Below are 19608 nucleotides of genomic sequence, written 5' to 3'. Positions count from 1 at the left end.
AGCATCAGATAAGACTTGGTGCAAAAAGGTGGAACAAAGGCAGTGAAAGCAGCTAACTGTAGCAGCTTGGATAAAGGAAGCCTGTCTCTCTCCAGGGTTAAAAGAGAGGAAAGGCCACTAAAATATTCAATAATTTCTTCAAAAACTTCTCCAACAGAACTAATTTCTGTGATGTGTTGGTGTCAATATAAGGAGCTATCTAGTCAAGTCTTCTGGTAAGAACTTTCTGGTTAACTCTACCACCCTTTCTATGCATTTACCTTCCTAGTCCTAACATTTGCAATATCTAGAGAAGTATTTCTTGGTCAAATGGCTTCTCATTCATTAAGATCATGTTCCCTTCCCAGCAAAAGTAGAAAAGCAATTCAATAACAACATCAGAACACCAAAGGCACTGGTGTCCAAACTGCTGTACTGACTCGGTTGTCTGATTCTTCAAAACTCTCTTCCCAAATACCACCTGTATTTGCACTTGCTTTAGTAAGTGTGGAGGGAAAAGCCTTCTGCCATCACCCAGCTATGCAGGCATTCTCTGTTGTCTTATCCCCGGTGTCTCTGAACTGAAGATTACTGTGAAAGCTAGATGAGTAGAAAGATATGGAATAACTAACTTTATTAACAAGCCAGTATCAATTTGTGATGGTCAAAACACTGGGCTTTGTTTTGTGACAGCCAGCTGTGACAATCACTGGGTCTTGTGTCTGAGACACACAAGCATGGAAAAGCCATTGAACTGGAGCACAGAGGAGGTGCACAGTCACAGCAGAGACAGCAGCAGCCACTGGTACAATGGCCTGTAGCACAAGGACAGAGGGCAGCAGTATTCTCTAGTCCTGCCCTGATCTCAAACAAACTGTGGAAACCCAGTAAATGAGAGCCTCAAGGATGTTCCAATCAACACCTTCTAGGATCCATGTCACACTATTTGCAGGTAAATATTTTCACTCCCTTTGAAGAAAGTAAACTAAAATACTTTTCTAAGATCCTAGTGCTTGGAAGAACATTGCACTCCGAAGACATTCTTCATCCTGAATTTATCATTAGAAGTGTCCCCACATGTTGATAGCCCACAATGACACTCTGTAGTTAGGAGTTATGAGGAGAGCTATAGTGTGAGAAAAATCAATAGCATTATATTAAAATGTTCAGCCATGAAGGAACAATCAACACTTGAAAATACCAGAAACAATCAATTTCAATAAGCAGTTAATATTAGGTAACAAGGCAGCAAAGCAATAGATAAAGATTAAGCTGATGGGAAAGAATATTTAAAGCATTAATTAGATACACTAGAGTTTAATGCCCCTCAAAAGAGTTTTTACACACACACACACAAAAATCTAAAGTTTCACGTCTGAAGAATCACATCAAGTTGCTCATAAATGTGAGACTTCTTAATTACAATTTGTTAATTAAAATATATACTGCTGGATACCACAGGAGCATGTGATGACATTCCTTTCCCTGTATGAAGGTAAGGATGTACTCTTAGACTGAAGTTACTAACACACCTAAGTCAGTAAGCACCTTAATATATGGCAATGTAAGTTACATTGTTCATTTAGGATTTCCAGCCAGAGTTTCCACAACTCTGAAAAAAGCAAATAACTCATTTTCTTATTGTTCAGAGGCACTTAGAATCAGACACCCATATTCTTGTAATATGCACATCCAAGTGATATGTCCTCTCTTTTCATAAGAATGTGTTCCTTATTTCAAAAGCTTACAGGAGAATTCCAAAAGGACAGAAATATCCCCAAACAAAAGAATAACAACAAAAATAAATAAACAAGAAGTCCACCAAGTTTAGAAATTCCATCTAACTCCGGATTTCCTTCTGTATGGTGCAGACAGTAGAAAACAAGACTACAGTTAAGAACGTGGAGGGGAGATATCAAGACTGTGGTCTCTAAAGTTTAAAAAAAATACAGAGAGACAGGTTGACACTGGACTCTCAATAAGGCTTTGCTTTACCCTTGGCAGTATCAGGTAGCAATAGTCCACCCAAAGATAAATCAAACTGTTATAAGATCATTTCCATCTAGGATAAATCTAAAAGTACTTATTCCAAGCTAGAACAGTAGTACGTGCAGCACTAATTATTCTTTTCAGTTGTATTATCAAGTGCTCTTCAGAGGAAATACAATTTGAAGGACAAAAGACTGTGGTAAGCAAAAATCCCAAGTCAGCATTTTGTCTGATTTCCTATTAGTTTGTCACAGAAACGGTATAAAACTTTCCTAAGACATTCCTTGAACTATCAGAATACATAAGTGTTATATTTCACCATACTGAGACACCAGCAACTCTTCCTTCCCCCAGACCCACTAACCTCATCTCATAGAGCATCCATTTATCTCATGGAAATGCAAAGAAAGGAAAACCTGAGCAAAAAACGCTATGTGTTAACTGTTCCTCAGATAGAGAAGGACAGAAAGATGATTTACGTGCAGAAGTCTTAACAAAAACAGCTGCGTCTTTGTGGAAATGAAATAAGCAGAAAAAAAAAAAAACCAAAACACTCTTATAGAAGTACAGTAGGCCTAAGCTTAGATTTGCTTTATTATGACCCTGAAGGTAAGTCTGCACTCAGATTATGCTCACATGGTTTAAAGCTTGTCAAAATGTGATATTTCTTTTTTGATAGCAAGTCTCGAATATCACACACTTGAATGCCCAAACCAGAGGGAAAGTAGAGCAACGTGACTTCTTTTTTTTACAATAATAATCAGAAGCATTACTTGTTCACTTCAAAAGACACCACTGTGAAGGGTTTTCATCATTTCTCAGACAGACACTCAGAGTATGACTGCAGACAGCTTACTAGAGATTTATGCACCTCTGTATCTACAGATAGAGCCATAAGTGATTAAACAGAGGGAGCTGCTGAGTGTAAATGGAACACCAGCAAGAGTATGAGGAAGAATTGTGAGTAACTGGTCAAGTTCACACAGCTCCTGGCAGTCTGTGGTACTAGATCACCAAAAAATGTTGGTAAAATCATTCCAGGGTGAACTACATAAACTACATACATGAAGCCATCATCATCACAGCCCCACTCCCCAAACCTATTTTTCCCGATGCCACCACACCCCAGCTCATCGCAGCCACCTGGAGGCAGATCCCACAGTGCCACTTGCCCTCTCGGAGCTCACAGCTGTGCTGCTCACTGCTCAGCCAACAAGCACTGCAAGAAGCCAGGTAGAAACTTACCATAAAGAGTGAGCCACCTTCTTATCAGCTTATTGCAAATGTAACTTTTGTCACCACAGCACGACCTTCTCACATGCCGAACAGAGCCAGGAAAGATAAGGAATTGATTTCAGACGTCTCAGACCACACAAACTCTGAGGTGCCTGAACACCGGGCAGAAAACAAATGCCTCTGCCTGCTCAATAAAATACGTACCAACCTCTTTACAGCGGTAAAATAAACACACTGGAGTTTCAGTTGTTCTGTTCACCAGAACAGTGACAAAACCCCAAAGAATTCAAGAAAGCAAAAGATCTCGTTGGTGGGAGCGGAATTCCACAGGAGTTACTTTGAATTACACCAGCCAGATGGAGACTCACCAAAGGCTGTTTCCACTGCCCGGTACCTTGTAGAATCATTCACACTCTTCAAGCGGACATAAAAACGTTACCAACCATAACAGCACCGTTTAACACCCACTTTGCAGAGGTGCTAATGTCTAAACAAAGCATAAGGTCACAGAGGCGCATGGCCGGAGAAATTCAATTAGGAGTGATGGCTGAGGAAGCACAGGCTCCTCTCCTGCACTGACAGCCCATAATACCTCCACCCCAGTGCATGGCAGACAGTTATAGTTGCCACTGGCCAGTTTTCAGATAACCCAAGAAAGGTATAAGTCACAATCGGAGGAATAGTTTACCCCACTTTGAAGACAAGGGCTCACTGGAAATCTCCTCTGCTTGGAGCTTACTTCTTTCTAGATGCTTCCATCCTGCTGCCTGCCCTTAAATGATGTTAGCACCCTGGGTCCACCCCATCCAATTGCTCGCACCTGCGCTCCCAGGGCTGGCCATGCCCCTTCACCAGGTGCTCAATCACTGGTTCAGGCTGTGACCCAACGGCTCCCATACACTCAGACACGGTGCACCACGTTTAGGCAGGAACATGAAGGATTTCTCCAAACTTACCTCTCAGTGAGTGCTGCACATACTGGGAAGCTACACCCCTCTGGGGCAGCCTGCAGACAGCCCAAGCCTGTCCCCACATGAATCCACCAAGCTGCTACAATCCTCTAAAATGAGTGCAGAGGAAGGGCAGTTTCCTGTCCAGCAGCTCCAAGGTGAGGCATCCAGCTCCCACCAGCTGCTCCTCACACAGCGCTCTGCAGGCCTTCAATGGGAAATCAAAGGTTGATCCACCTTTTTGCTGTTTCTGAATCCATGGGAATTTTTTTTTTTAAATTAACCTTGAGGTAGCAGTTTTATTTTTCTTTTGCTTGCACACATAACTGTAAAGTTGTATACCTGTACAAACGTGGAGCTGCTTAATCCAATGCACCTCATGTTTCTTTCAAGGAATTAGGAAGCATTGCTGCTACAGTTACATTGCATCTCCTTGCATGAACATCTAGTCAGGTGTTACAGATTTTGATCACATTAGGACACTCAGCAAGTGGCCCAGTCACACCATAAACATGCAAGGACCCAGAAGCAAAAGCAGTCCTGATCCACCACAGTCCTCACTTTCCATTTCACTGCCCCAACCCAGGGACTAGGCAGAGAACAGGAAGGGGCCGGCTTACAAACGTACCTGCAAAAGGAAGGTGAAGCTCCTACACTCCTCTGCAACCTTCCTCAGGACTAGGAGGGATCAGCATGGCACCTGATCTGCTGTAGACTGCTCACAAGGCAGAGATGAATATTGGGGGATGAGATTTATGGGAAAAACAGTCCTTCATTTCAATATACATCCTTACATTTCCTCATGGCCCATGTTGATTCCTGCCAGCTGCAGCCAGAGAACCCTCCCCTTCATGCCTATTCTTTCTATGCCTTTACTTGAGGATGGTTGGGCCCAGCAGCCTCATGGCCATCAGCCGTGCCCTCCCTGCTGACTGGCTGCAGCTGTGGGCTCATGTGCAGCTTCTTAGTGCTTCTTGGTTTCATCTAGTCTTTGCAGTCACTTCTGAATCACTTCATTAATTTCTCTGTGTATACACTGAGAACGGCATTGGTAAAGGCTATTGTTTAAAATAGAATTGTTGGTGTCTCCTGCTCCTGCTTTCTTTGCATGTTTTCATTAAGGATTAGGGAGAGCCAGCTGAGAACAAGGGAGGGAGAGCACAACATTAAAAAGGAACAGAAGAGGAGAGAGCAACTCTCACTGATACCTACAAATACATTTCCCAAATATCATGAAACAAACAATTGAGACAGAAAGAGAGCAGAGCACAAAGGGTGACAATATGCCACAGGTGGAGAGAGCACTAAAACCAGCACCCATCAGCACACCAAGAATCGCAATTAAGAGGTGACAGGTGTGTAATTTTGCTTTAAAGGTAAAACTGAATCATAAAAGAAACGTTGTCAGGTTTAGAAAATAATCACCTAATGCATTAAGTCTTGCCTTTGAGCAGTGTTTTTCACTTGTCTTTGGTTTCTGTAAATTTTATTTAGTTTCTTGCTGTTTCCTTGCCAGCTCTGTCAGCTCTGGCCATAGATCTGAGGGATGTTGGCCCAGTGCTCTTCTGGTGGCTGCTCAGCTTCTCAGCTGTGCTCAGGGCAGGTTCCTTAGTAAGACAGCCCCTGCCTGCTTTCATTGCTTCGCAGCCACTCTGGCACCAGCTAAGGTCACTTTGAATGGCTGCGGCAGGGAAACAGCAGTAACTCCTGCCAGTGTTATTGTGGTAGGCTTTAAAATGCAAAAGGAGCAGATACCCAAGATGTAGCACTGCAGGCACCTTTCAACTTTCAAATAAACTTAGAGCAAATGCAAGTGTAAAATTCAAACCATTGCTTTTTATGCTCTTGTCTCCTTTTAATTCAAACCTCTCCTGTTTAGGACAGAATAGCACATAGAAAGTGTCTCTGCAGTGGCAAAGCAAGCCAACGAGCATATTCCAAAATTGTGGGGAGGTGGGGGGGGAAATCTGATTTTCCCACAATTTGTGCTTCCTGCTGCATTTGGCAGCTCTTGCCTTTCATTCCTTCAGGTGCTGCTGTCTCCAGCAACGGCCACGCGTGACGTGTTGAGGGAGTGGGTGTTGGGAGTCACGCTGGAAAGTCATTAGACAGGAGCTAGGAGGCTGCATGCCATGAAATGTCCCACCGAACAGAACAGACCACGGTTTGTCTCTTTAAGTGACAGACATTTTCCTTTCCTCTTTTAAGTCTGGAGGTCTTAAAAAAAGAAAAAAAAAAGAAAAAAAAAAAAAAAAGAACTCCCTGTGAGATGTTCCATCCATTTCTAATCATCCCTATAGGATAACCCTGCAAAATAAAGACCTTCAACAAAAGGCTGGAGTTTGCTTTGGAGGATGGGTCACTCTGAACGTTGGTGGCAGGGGCTGGAGAGAGGAAGAGGAGCAGAAGCCGGCAGCAAAGCTTAACAGTGGGGCTGTTGTTGGGAACAATGGGGCTGTGCCTCGTGGCTCCTGGATGGAAGCTCTTGGAAAGCATTTTTTCAGTCATCTGCAACCTGACTCAGAATCAGTCCTGCAGAGAACAGCCAAAAGATTTCCACTGGATCAGTTCTACACACAGATCTACGTAAACACAGGTAGTACCTTTTTAGCGTATCAAAAGAAGCTTTTCCATGAATAGAAAGACATTTTGTCTCAGTGCTATAGCAAGAACATTACTGTGTTTTTTTTTTTCCTGTGTTCTGTTTTAAATTGTTGCTTCCTTCCTCTTGGAAACTTTAAATTATAACATCTCATCTTAAAAATTAGGACACAAGATTCTAAGTCAGAGAATCCATGCTACAAAACTTCAATAACGACAAAAGACACGAAGTAATGCAAACAGTCACACAGATGACCAGCATCATTTGTGGGGTTCTGCAGGCTCTCTCCTTCCCCTACAGCTCTGCCCTGCCGTGCTGCCCCGTGGAAGGTAGAACATCTGCTGGTAGGTTTTACATCACGATGGAAGTGAAGATTCTGGCTGGAATCACATCGAATTACACTGACTTTTTGAACTGATTTTTGAAGAGCTTTCTGGATGGCGGATGGGTCCCTCTTCCATCAGTGTACGTTCTGCTCCCAGGAGGATCTTTGAAGAGGGATCTTTGATGTGATCATCTTCATTTCCAATCTCTGAAAGGTACTGAAAATAACAAACTCCTGGTTGCTCTACAAAGAAATTCTATCCCAAGGATTGAGCTGAGGATGCCACTCGTGGCATTAGATGCAAATTGGCACGACCTTCAAATGTTAACCTATTAAAGCAGTTTGTTCATTTCCTCCAACAAACGATGCGACTACAAATGTGACTCAGGAATGCAATAAATATACAGCTGTGACTTGACTTTTCTTCCAAGCAATCTCTGCCTAATTCCTAGTGAACAATCCAGCTTTAAACTGAAACCATCGAATGAAAATGAACAGCCAACTATTTTAAACTATTGCTTTTTATTATAATTACACCGGAGCACAAATAAATAAGCACTAAAGTATTGTAAAATATCATCAATGCACTAAAGAAAGCAGAATTGATCTTCAAACAACATCTTATTACTTCAGAAGTATCAAAGTACATTTAATTACATCTTACCTAAAAAAATCAAGTACAAAAATGAAAAGAAAATTAATATGTATTTATACTGTGTATATAGAAACGGCTAGTAATATATTATTACAGTTAGCCTCTAGCTACTCCTTACTCCTACACAATCTCAGGCACATACCTGACAATTTCTAATGAAATATGAAAAAAAGCAACATGACATTCAATTTTTAGATATCGGTTAATGTATTACACTGGAATGAACACAGAATGACTTCATTTTTATTTAAAAACCCTGTCATTTAAAAACATAGTGCCGTTGTCCACTTAAAAAATAAATAAACAACCCAAACAAAAAAAGAACCCATACCATTGTATACCATTTGCTTTGTCAAAAGGAGCAATAAAGTAGACATACATTGGCTAATATACGTAAACACATTTTTAGTGCAAGAATAACAAGACCTGTGACTTTACTGTGCTTTCTTGAAATCACAGTGCACTTTACACAAATTGCTACACAATAATGTTTAACTTCAGGAGTTTAAAGCAAAATAAGTGCATACCAAACAATTTCATATATACAGTCTAAATAAGTGTGTGTATATATGTGATCTGTATGTATATACAGATTGCATATTTATACCGACTACAGCTTCAATGACTGCGCGTAGCTAAGCACTGTCATTCACCCTGTGACACAGAAACTGCTGAGACAATAGGGAACGTGGAGAACAGCTGAACAGTGTTCCGATGGCGTGCAGCAGGCAACACGATGCACTGCAACATGAGCAATGGGGTGGGCCAGCTGCCACAGGACACCAGGCCATGTCTGCCATGCCCTGGCTGTGTCTGTGACCTTGGGAAACTCCTCAGCCTGAGCCTCACTCCCTCCTCCATATAGCGATTCTTGCAAGCGTGAGGTTCAGTCCACATTTCTAAAGTGCTTGGAAGGTAAGTGCTAAGTTCTGTTTTACTTTTTCACGTAGTGTTGCACTTTAAAACAAAACGCCATTGTTTCCATGGGATACAATGGAGGTCTGGAAGCACACGGGCAGTTATTTAAGGACAACATAAATAGCGTTGAGCAATAAAAGCAAAACAAGGGGTGGCTTCTATGGCAGGCTGAATGTACAAGCGAGTCTGTGACAAGAATGTTTCAATTCCCTGATTGTTATTCCTATTACGCATTGATGTGGAAAGGACACAGTATGAACGCGGTACTGAACTGCTTCTTTCCATGTTTGCTGTCCTCCAGAGGGCATGACAGCACAGCAACCCACAGGTTGGGTCTGCATAGCCAGTGCTCCGTGGGTATCACATCACTGCCAGACGGTGGTTTTGTTTTGTCACCGCAAGTTTAGTGTAGATGGGGAAAGAGCTGAGCTTTCATGCATGGTTATGGGAAGTTCTTCTCTTGCCACCTAACAAGGAAGACAAAGAACAAACGTTTTCTGAACAATGAACCTGTTATCTCAACAGATTTCTCACAACCAACAAGTTGTCGTCTTGCCAGCAGATTCTGCAGCTTTGTGAGATCTCTGGAGTTTTTCTTCTGCCATTTTCTTTCTTGAAAAGATAAAAGAGAATAAGCAGAATGTACACTTGGCGTAGCGGATGTAACATGTATTCAAAGATTCCTTCACAGCCTCTGGAGTTTTTCACTTCTTCTGTCATTTGGGCCGTGAGGGGGTCTTTAAATCTGCGTTCCAGTTGTGTACCCATTCCTGTCACGGTAGATCCTTAACATACAAATATTTAATGCACACATCTATGAGTATATAGAGAGATACATGCATATATACATATATATGTGTGTATACATATGCATATATACATACACAATAATGCTAATATACATACACACATATAAACACACACTTTGTCTTTTACAGAAATCTCAGTTTGGACATCAAAATATACATTAGTTAGTTATAAAATATTTAAAAACTTTATTTCAGAGGCTGAAAAGAAACTGCTACCGATAAAGCATTACTCAAACTCAAACTTTAGCAATATAGATTACAAAAACCTTCTAAAATTTGATATTTTTGGTTTTTTTGATCAGCAATTACAGCCGTGGCAACGCTGTCAATAGAATTTCAAAGAAAAGCCGATATAACAAGAAGTTTTAAACAACACAACTTTTCTTCTCACAGAATATAATACTAAAATGATTGTTTTAAAGAGGAATTTTGTGCTACCAAATTTCAGACACATAGAAATTTAAATATACAAAATATATGCCATAGATCTTTCTTCTTTCCCCCCACTCCACAGCAGTACAAGCTTCCCTCGTTCTCAACAGCTTCTTGTGGAAGATATTTCACTGCATGGATTTCACCCTCATTGTCAGCTTAAACCATTTCTTTCTCCCGTTAAAACCAGGAGGTCATAATTCTTTGGTCATGACATAATATTCTGTCAAAATGTGTGTAATACCATGCAGGACTCTAAGCCAATTACAGAGGCAGCCAGTAAGATGACGTGGCAGATGTAGGTGAACATGTTACATGGCCTTTGCTTTGAACCCATGTGAAATCGAGGGAGATTTCTGTACCAGCCATCAGGGGAGCTGAATGCCAACCTCCATAGGTAACACACGGTAATCTGACACAGGACATGCTGCTGGATTTAAAACTAATAAACGTGTAAACAGGTTTTTCACCCTTCTTTTCTGGACCAAAGACAAATGCAGACAGGAGCCGTGGCTGCAATGCCACAGCTGTAACCTGCTAACGAGCGGGCTCCTCGCCACGGGCTGTACGTCGCTCAGTCACAGTGAACCATGGTCTCCACTAGCCAGCTGGATGTCACAGGGAGGAGTTTCTGTTTCAAGGTTTTCTTCCGAAAATCTAGCTTCCCTTGTTTGCAAGCAGTTATAGCTGGAGATGAACTGATTAGGATAAAACCAAGGGCAATCTACTTCATCAACTTTGTGATAAAACTGAAGCAGAGCAATCTGTTGTAAATGCAACTTGGGTGTCCACACTGAGCACTCCCATTTGCATGGCCTGCAGTTCTGCTGTTTCATACCAAAACTCTCTCCCTTGTCCAGCCCTCCTCCAAAGAAGCTAAGGACGTCTAACAAGCACAACTCTAGGTAACTTCTACAGCCCTAGCACCGAGTTGTTTTGTACACTGTCCTGTTAAATATAATGTACAACCACATGCTTTTGTACAGAGGCCAAATCTAGGCAGGTAAGAGAAATAAAATGGTGGGGGGGCCAGGGGTCAGGAGGGAACATTGGAATACCACATAGAAAATAGTTAATAAAACCATATGACAGTAACATTATATAGTAAAATTCTTCATAAATTTTTGAATATATATATATATATTTCAGCAGTGTTATTAGTTTGGGTGTTTTCAATATATTGGCAAAATATTTACATTCTAATATCTTCTGGATCAAAAAAAAAAAAAAAAAAAAATCCTGGATAAATATATATGCCTTAATCCAGTTGGAAACTTAGAACTCTCTTTTGATTGACAGGTGAGCACTGTACAGGCGTGTTTCTTTCCTAGGAAGTTCACCACCTGCAGGTAAGTCTTAGTTAGAGCCTTTGCCTCATTAAGAAAGCCAGCTACCTGTGCATGGTGCAATGCAGTGGAGAGAGCATCCTCCACACACCTTTCAGATTGCAGTGTCCCAGAAAACAGTTTGTTGTTTGGAATAAGGAGGAGGGCTATATTTCTTGGTCCCGGTGTTCTTTTTCCAACTCGGCAAAATAGGCATGCTGTCCTGTTTGCAGAGTCCTTTCTCTGATTTCTGTCGAGCTTTTATTTCTTTGCAGAGGCAACGCTTTTTCTCAATCATATCCAGCATTGTATGGTCCCCTTGCAACCACTGCATGCATGTTACCTGTTAGGGGGAGAAAAAGAGAGGAAGAAAGGAAAAAGAAGAAAAAAAGTATACAAGTAACTATTTAGCTATAGATTGAAGATGTCGTTTCTTTGTAAGGTTAACACCACCCTTGAAATAATCCTATTTGTCTCAGAACAAAAAAATCTCTACGCCAATAAAAGAAACAAGGCCAAGTTTTCACTTTTTGCTACTACTCTAAAGAAAAATAAGGGCAGTGAGCAGTCCTCATTTTAACTTCTCCAGAGCACTGGAAGCTAATAAAGATGAATGTTTTTGGCACACTAGCACTAGTTGAATTCTAAATGATGGAAAAGATCTTAAAAATGCACATGGATCTTAACAATGTCCTTTAGTTGTGGAAATAAAACATTCTATACACTCAAGCCTACATTTTATATTGCTTTCCTAATCCAATCTGTCACATTAAAAGCATGCTACTAACACTTCTGAGTATCAAGCTAAATATAGCTTTGTGTTGATTTGTTTTTGTATTTTAAGTGATTTAATGAACTCCATGAGAATTATATGGATTAACCTATCCCTGTGATGATATTTCATTAACTAGAAGGCTTCAACTGTTTAGAAACTCCATGTCTTCACACATGTAGAATATTTCAAACCAGGATCTTGATCCAACAAAGGAGATTAGCATATGTTTAGTTGTAAGTATATGTCACAGCCCCACCAGAGCCTGAGAAAGTGGCTTCATTTGAGTTAGGCAGGGTGCTCATGTGACTAGAAAGAGTTTGTACCTTCAAATGTTTCAGATTGGATCTGAAGTCCCAAATACTAAACTCTTTTGAAAGGGCTTATCATACTCGGATCATACACCGCATACCTGCAAACAGATTTAAAACAGATCTTCCTCTGAGCACATAATCTGCAAATCTGGAGTGATTTCTTAAAGCCTCTCAAAATCTATTTTCCCCACTGGCCATAAATTTTTAAGTAAATACATGCCATGCACTTGCAGGGGCTGTCCAAGAACCATTCTGATCTTGTCATGCAAATGCATGTGTATATTAATGCTTCATCTGCATTTTATGATTCATGAAGGAACACATTTTTGTTAGTATTCAATGACGCATCTGCGTTTCATTCACAAATATCAAAATGCTAAAGGTGGGCATGCACTGAGGTCCTTGCACTGGGGACTGCTCTTCCTACAAGCCAGCAAAGAAACTGCTGTTGACCTCTGTAGTTGGTGTCTGCTTGAAGTGCATTTAGCTGCTCTGGATACATGGATAATGTTCAGAATCATAGCAGGAAATAAAACTAAAAAAATTAATGTGAGAAAAGTAATAAAGAATGCAAAGTACAGAAAAGTAATTTATTTTTTTTTTTCACTAACTGGTGGTTTTTAATAGCTGATACAGGATAAAACAATTTTAGATAAAATATCCTTTCTTTATACTGAAACAAAAATATGCTTACCTTGTGTCATACATTAAATAGTTCTTTGAGTAGATCACAGTATGTGTTTTGCTCTTGAATGTTCCTATGTATTTACAGTTATGTGGGTAACGTATCATGCACCCTTCTTACACCCTCCTGAACTGAACATCTTCAGGAAACCTACCACACCTCTCTTTCTAATCCATTGCTCAGTTTATCCTCAGAAGAGGTTTAACACAGTGCAGGTATGAAACAGGTCATCTGCCCCAACCCAGGACCTTCTCCCTTTGGAGACCTTCTCCCAACCCAGTACCTTCTCCCTTCTCTCTTTGTCCTGGTCCACAACTCATCCCAATGGCAGCACTCATTCCTCCCATCCAGTGACTCCACTGTGGATGAGGCTCTACAAGAGGCAGTTTTCCTGCCACACTGTTCATCAGTGACGCCTTACTACTTACACAGCAGTGTCTTCATTTTGGCTGGGTTTTCCTATGTGGATCAGGACAGGACAACACAGTCTGCACACAATTCATTAAGCAAAACATTGACAACACACGGCAGCACACCAACTTCTGGACTGAACTCCAAGGCAGCTGTGTGTGAATGCAGGTGTCCCCTTACAAGCACGGGGAGCCCTTTCCTTTTTATGACTGTTCCATGAGCAAACAGCCCGCACTTGCACCAAGCACTGGCAGCCTATGGCCACACATCGACACTGCCCACAACACATCCAAGGGAGTGTGCCTTGGCCACACCACCCTCATCCTCACCATGTGGTGCTGGAGTCAGCACAGCATCTTCTGGTACCTAATCCACTTCGTGGGATCTGAGGGGACTGAAGCGCGATTTTGACATGCTAAGCTATGAAATACCAATTGCAACTTCACAAAGATAGAAAAGGTGCTGCAGAATGTATCAGTTACACAGACACTCTGCCACCCCCTGCCAAACAGCCCCTAAAATAAACCTAAGTGTAGACAGCTCCAAAATCCCTTTTTATACTGTCCACCATATTGTGAAGCAGTTAGAGAGTCCTTTACCATGAAGAATTTAAGCATTTCTCTTTTCCGGGACACAGGATTTTTAACACTACTTGTGATGGTTTAAACTCTATGTCTGTCTGAGGGCTGTTCCTCACAGAGCACCCTACTGCACAGCGCGCTCCTTTCCAATCACTATACAGAAAATGTGTGTGTGGCATGAAGTGCAGAAAGGAGATATGGAAAATCATTTGCCAAAATGGACTGAGTGAGCATATAGGCTGTTGCTGTGTTTAAGGTATAAGAGAAAAAAAGTCTAAAAGGGAGAAGAAATGTTCATGGCTTTCTTTTTGGTATTTTTCCTCTATTCTAGCATTAATATACAGCAAAATAGCTTTCAGCAAGTGCAAGAGGGACCTGAGAATCATTGCAATAATTGTTGCTACCACAAAATCTCCAACTGCATGATCTCCATTTTCAGCAAGTCCTACACAAACCAAGGGCAGAGCTCTTGGGGCTCCCAGAGCAGCACAGCACTCAGTGGAGCTGTTAAATCCCAGCAGAAACCTGCAATGGCTTCTGCAGGACTGCTGAGGTGTTTGAAGCCAATGTTTAACACTGGGACTTAGACCTAGTCCTTTCTGTGGCTGCTGAACCAATGGAGCTCTCACTTTGGGCCATAACTACTTCTTCTCATACCCCCCCTCCTTTCACCTCTGTAAAGAAGTAGAGCATTCCTAATACTACACAGCTATATGGTCACCCTGCTCCTGAAGGGTCCCAAAGACCCAAAATTGAACATCCACCAAAATAAAAAGCAAAAAACCTCTTCAACTATTCAAAACTGAATTCTTCAACACAGTTTTATTCATCAGCTTAGGAGAGATCAGTGTGTTGTCACCTTACCTTTCCTATCTGCCCTACTTGTAATATTTTAATTCTCAAAATATTAGCAGTGAACCTTATTATGACCTGCTGAATACCCTCAGATTTTATTCTGGCAGTGCCTCAGAATAAGAAGTCACATTGTAGAACCATCTTTCAACTAAGAAAAAACAGTAACTCTGGCAACTTTAACATTCTCAAAATATCGTGCAAAATGTTTTGTTGAAGAACGTCTGAGCGGAAGGCAGAGCCCAGAAGGTCACTTCTGGTGAGTGCTTCAGTGCTTTGTGAAGGTCTGAGGCAAATGAGCTGAACAAATTCCCTCCCTTACAAAGTGGGACCCGTGGTTTTTTTTTTGTGTGCAGGTGCCACCAGCAGTCTTAGGGCAGAGGTTTGAAGGGCAGGAAATCTACGGTTGAGTTGCTCTCAGAGGACAGGCCCTCTAACCAGAGGGCAGCACACTCCGTAGCTCTCTACTACATCCAAATTTACCGAGAAAAGTTCATAATCCTGGAGAAGACCCAGAGGAGGCTTTGGGAAACACAGTCCTGCTGCTACTCTCTGCTGTCACTGCAGAGCATTCTCATTTCTGTTGCCCTGGTATGGGCTCTGCCTGGCCTTGAGCACTGCATGGCTCCTGCACAGAAGCACTCAAAGTAAGAATATTTAAAGGAAGAAACACAAATGTAAATTAATGTAGCTCTTTTCCAGCTCTTAGCAAAGCGCAACAGATTTGTTCTGAACAGAAACGAAAAGAGAAGAAAACATTATTAAGCAGCTACTAATGGATGTGACTTTCCAAACCTCTTAGCTGCAGTAACAACGCAAACATCTTGCATCTTTTTGTTGGTGACCGTTTAAAATGCCAGACAGGATATCCTGGCCCGTCAGGAACTGGAATTTCATCAACAGGACCCAACGCACCACACCATCAGGTCTTTGTGAGCTGCCAGACACATGCATGCTACCGAAGAAGAATAAAGCAAAATCTTTATTATATATACAAACGAACAATCCTATATTGCACGGCCTTTCCAAATGAAAAACAAGAGAGCTGTGAAAAGAAAAATGTGGGAGCCAGACTGAAAATACAGTGAACAATCTCGGAAGCCAGGCCATAATGGTGAAGTGAGGGCTGTATAAATCCATGCCAGTTCACGGTCCTGAGAGGCATTTCAGGAAATGTTACTTTGAAAGGTGCAATACAGTTCCACAAGAGTGCCCACAAAAATATGTGCTGCTAAAAATCCCATGGGGGAGAAGATAATACCGGCCATAAAGTTCAAAAGTGTCGTCCATTTTCATCAATTGTTGAGTAAACTTTTCTAATATTTGGATTGACCACCCACTATTTTCTCTGGAAACTCTGAGTGTTTTATTGTATATGAATTTCTAATGAGCAACAAATAAATAAATAAAATATGGATCACTGTATGAGGGTTTAGACAATGCCATAACCCATGTTTTCTGTGTGATACCCTGGCTGTCAAGTTCTTGCTTTTCCTTTTTTATTTTTTTATTTTTTTATTTTTTAATTTTTTTATTTTTTTTAAATGCTTCTGTCTTTTTGGAACTTAAATCAGAAGCAATAGGAGAGTCCCATGATTCGGTGGTGCTTCCATAATCTTTTTCCTAGTACCATAGCTTCCCATTTACTTTGCTGAAATTGAATGTGTTATGGGGCTGAGAAAGATGCCTTCTTCTGGTCCTTATGAGTGTCCTCTCTCTACTATAGGACAGGCAGAGGGGCTGACTTCACTTACACAAAGGATGAGGAACACCGCACCTCACACATGTGATCATGGATGTTGTAAAAACACTCTTCTCTTCATGACAACAGCATATCATAAATAAAATGAAAGCCCAACAGCTGATGTGAGGCTGCAACAAAGTGATCTTAAACCAACTCAAACTATAATGAAATAAAAACATCATCAATGTTTGGAGATTAGTAGCAATGCTTCCTCCATCTGTAAACAAAGCGATCCATGAGCAGTGCAAGCTGTGAGCAGTGCTACCCATCACTCAGCAGAGCCAAGCATGCTGGACTGTTTGGGCAGGCTACAAGTAAAACAAAAAGGCTTTCTGAAAGCCACTTACCATCCTCTGGGAGGAAAAGATACTGCCTCCCTCTTCCCTCTTGCCTGTGCTCATACAGGAACTTCCAAACTCTCTTTCCCACTGAAACACTTGATGGTGCCTTCTCTCATGCACATGGTTCCCAGCCAGCTGGCCGGGAGGTGTCACCAAGGTGCTTCCACTCTGAAGGGTGGCTCCTAGGAGGCAGCTGATTGCCACTGCTGCAGATGGCAGTGGGCTAAGCTAAGTAGCAAGAGTTAGCTCATAATGCGTTCTCTGACAGTCTCAGCTCGACGCGGAGATCCTTTTAGCATGCCTTCGCAAAATGGGAGTTGTCCAATGTAAGAGTTCAGCAGGAATCAGGTTTCAAAGGCTCCGAGATCTTTTCCCATCGGAAGCCAGCAGGAGTTTGCCCAGCCCACCAGCTCCATGGGTCAAACAACTTGACTACAGTTTGTTCAAACAAGTAGTAACATCTCCTCCCTCCCTCCCACCCCTCACCCACCCCCCAAAAAAGAGTTTTTAAAAGCCTCCTGAAAAACAGTTGGAAAATGACAAGGTTTCTGCTGCTGTTGGCTACAACCACTGCGCTGCAATGAAATGTTATCTCCAGTGGCTGTAAAAGCTGGGAAGTGAGTGTCAAGCTACAGGCTACATCTGCTGCCATTCCTCTGGAACAATATTGACATAAAAGAAGGTGTAATTTGACCCAGCCCAGGCAGTCATTCCCACAGCTCTGCACTGCTACCCAGCTCTCCCGTTCTCACTAAATTCAAAAGAACAATTGGTTATTAATACAGAGTGATTAAAAGTAACAGCATGTTCAGGATCGCGTAGCACGTGCAAGGTGAGCTGTGAGAGCAGACACTCGCCATGCAGTCAGTGCATGGTAACGCTCCCTCCCAGGGACAGCGGAGCACACAATTGTAAATATGCCTCTGGAAGCATCCAAGGTGTTTCCTAAAGGTGCCCTCTGGGCCCGCAGCACAGTGAGCCCTCTGCACTCCCGTACCCATCGCAAGCACAGGCACACACAGTGCTAAGCGCCACGCAGCCTGCCCTCTCCATTCCTTCACGAGCTCTTCTTTGTAGGGCACACAAGGAAATGCTCCTTTTTTCCTTGAACTGGGAGGAATATTAACCAAAAGAAGCACAGAAGCACGTACCGACGGCCTGTACTAAGTGTATGTTTTCATAAACTCTGCTAGCAGTACATTTCTGATTGACACACAAAACACACCACAGGTGGAAGAAAACATGCATTTCCAGCTTTCTCAAGAATTTTTCCCTTTGTATTTCTAATTCAATGCAAGCCACTGAAAGCCAATTTTCTGCTTGTACAGAAACATCTCTAATGTTACTGGCACAGATCTGGAAGTGAACATTTGCCAGTCAACCTGTCAGTTCTGCTGTGGAAGGAATAATGAAGGTGTTATCACACAGTTGCTGGCATCTCAGTTCTACAAGCCAGGTGATAATATTTTTAAGGACTGGGAAAGACAACACAACTGTTTTAACCACATTTTTGTAATCACTCACTACATATTGAAAGGGTTTCACTGACACCTGATATTTCAACTTCTAAAAGTGCACACGCGTCACATTTTAACATTCAGAGTTGCTGAATTCAATGTTTTGATGTTCCTTATTCCTTATTTCCAAACTTCTGGGATTGTTTTCTTACAATTGACACCATAACAGAAAAACAACACAAAACAAAACAGGACTCCCTGTAAAAACTATTCTACTGCTTTATGCAGTTCCTGTAATCATACAGTGCAGGAAAGTTGGGGCACCTTTTCTAAATGCAAGACTTGCTAAGAGACTTTTTGCACTGTGTTCTGCATTCTGACTATTCCACTCCTTAAAAGCACTTAATAAGAATCTTTGGAACTCCAAGAATTCCCAGAGATTCAAGATGATGAACAATTAATGCTTACCTAAAGGTTACATTAGCAAACACTTAGTAAGCCATCAGCACCTCTGACTCCAGACCTCTTGTTTCACCATTCGTTGCTTCTGACCATTAAATGCCACAGCTGCTTTGCACGGAATCCACACTGCACACACACCTACGCCTCAAGTTTTCTGGCTACCCTCAGATTATTGCTGAGGTTATCAATAAAAAAACTTCAAAGGATAAATTCACCATCCTGCAGCTTGTTTTCATGATGGCAGCCTCAATACAGATCTTCCTGACCCTGCAATTTGTAAAGCCTTATCCTTCTTATCTAAGCTAATTTCTTCTTCTTATGCCAAACAACTGTCTGAAATGTACTGCTATTAAATGACACATCCTGTAAATGCTGGTACGTTTAAAGTAAGAAGCTGTAGAGTAACTCATACTGGATATATCGTGTAAAGTTGTCTCATGCATCTCATTTACACAGTGGATCATCACAAAGTGCATTTCTATTGAGATTACTTATGAAAAATCAAAGCTTAATGTATGCCTTTACTAAGCAATAAATGCAGAACTCAAGCTACCCACCATGACACATCCTCTTGTTCACTGCAAAACAGAAAGGAAAATTCAATATTGTATTAGGTCAATCACAGGAGGCACAAGGGACAGAATAGACAGTCTCTGTGAGAGTTCAGTGGTATAGAGACCTTGCACTAACTGCACCACAGTGCAACACAGCTGGTGGGCAAGATCCTTATCTCTTCAAGATCCAACCCTTGCTGACTGCAAAGGTTTTG

The 19608-nt window shown here is 41.6% G+C and overlaps 1 protein-coding gene across 4 annotated transcripts in view; it reads right to left on the bottom strand.

The window, feature by feature from the left end:
- Positions 1-7584: 7584 nt before the first annotated feature.
- The window catches only part of NYAP2 (neuronal tyrosine-phosphorylated phosphoinositide-3-kinase adaptor 2), a 130245-nt gene continuing 118221 nt past the window's right edge, over positions 7585-19608 (bottom strand). For 2 of the 4 annotated variants that reach the window (XM_015871426.2, XM_015871428.2), the window contains one exon: positions 7585-11563. In XM_015871426.2, the coding sequence (XP_015726912.1) occupies positions 11336-11563 (228 nt within the window). In that variant the 3' untranslated portion in view covers positions 7585-11335. The remainder of the gene's footprint in view (positions 11564-19608) is intronic. The other 2 variants (XM_015871427.2, XM_015871429.2) reach the window with 1 other exon arrangement.

The sequence above is a fragment of the Coturnix japonica genome, chromosome 9 (assembly GCF_001577835.2).
Source record: "Coturnix japonica isolate 7356 chromosome 9, Coturnix japonica 2.1, whole genome shotgun sequence".
NCBI lineage: Eukaryota > Metazoa > Chordata > Aves > Galliformes > Phasianidae > Coturnix > Coturnix japonica.
This window is presented reverse-complemented; position numbering and strand designations above follow the sequence as displayed.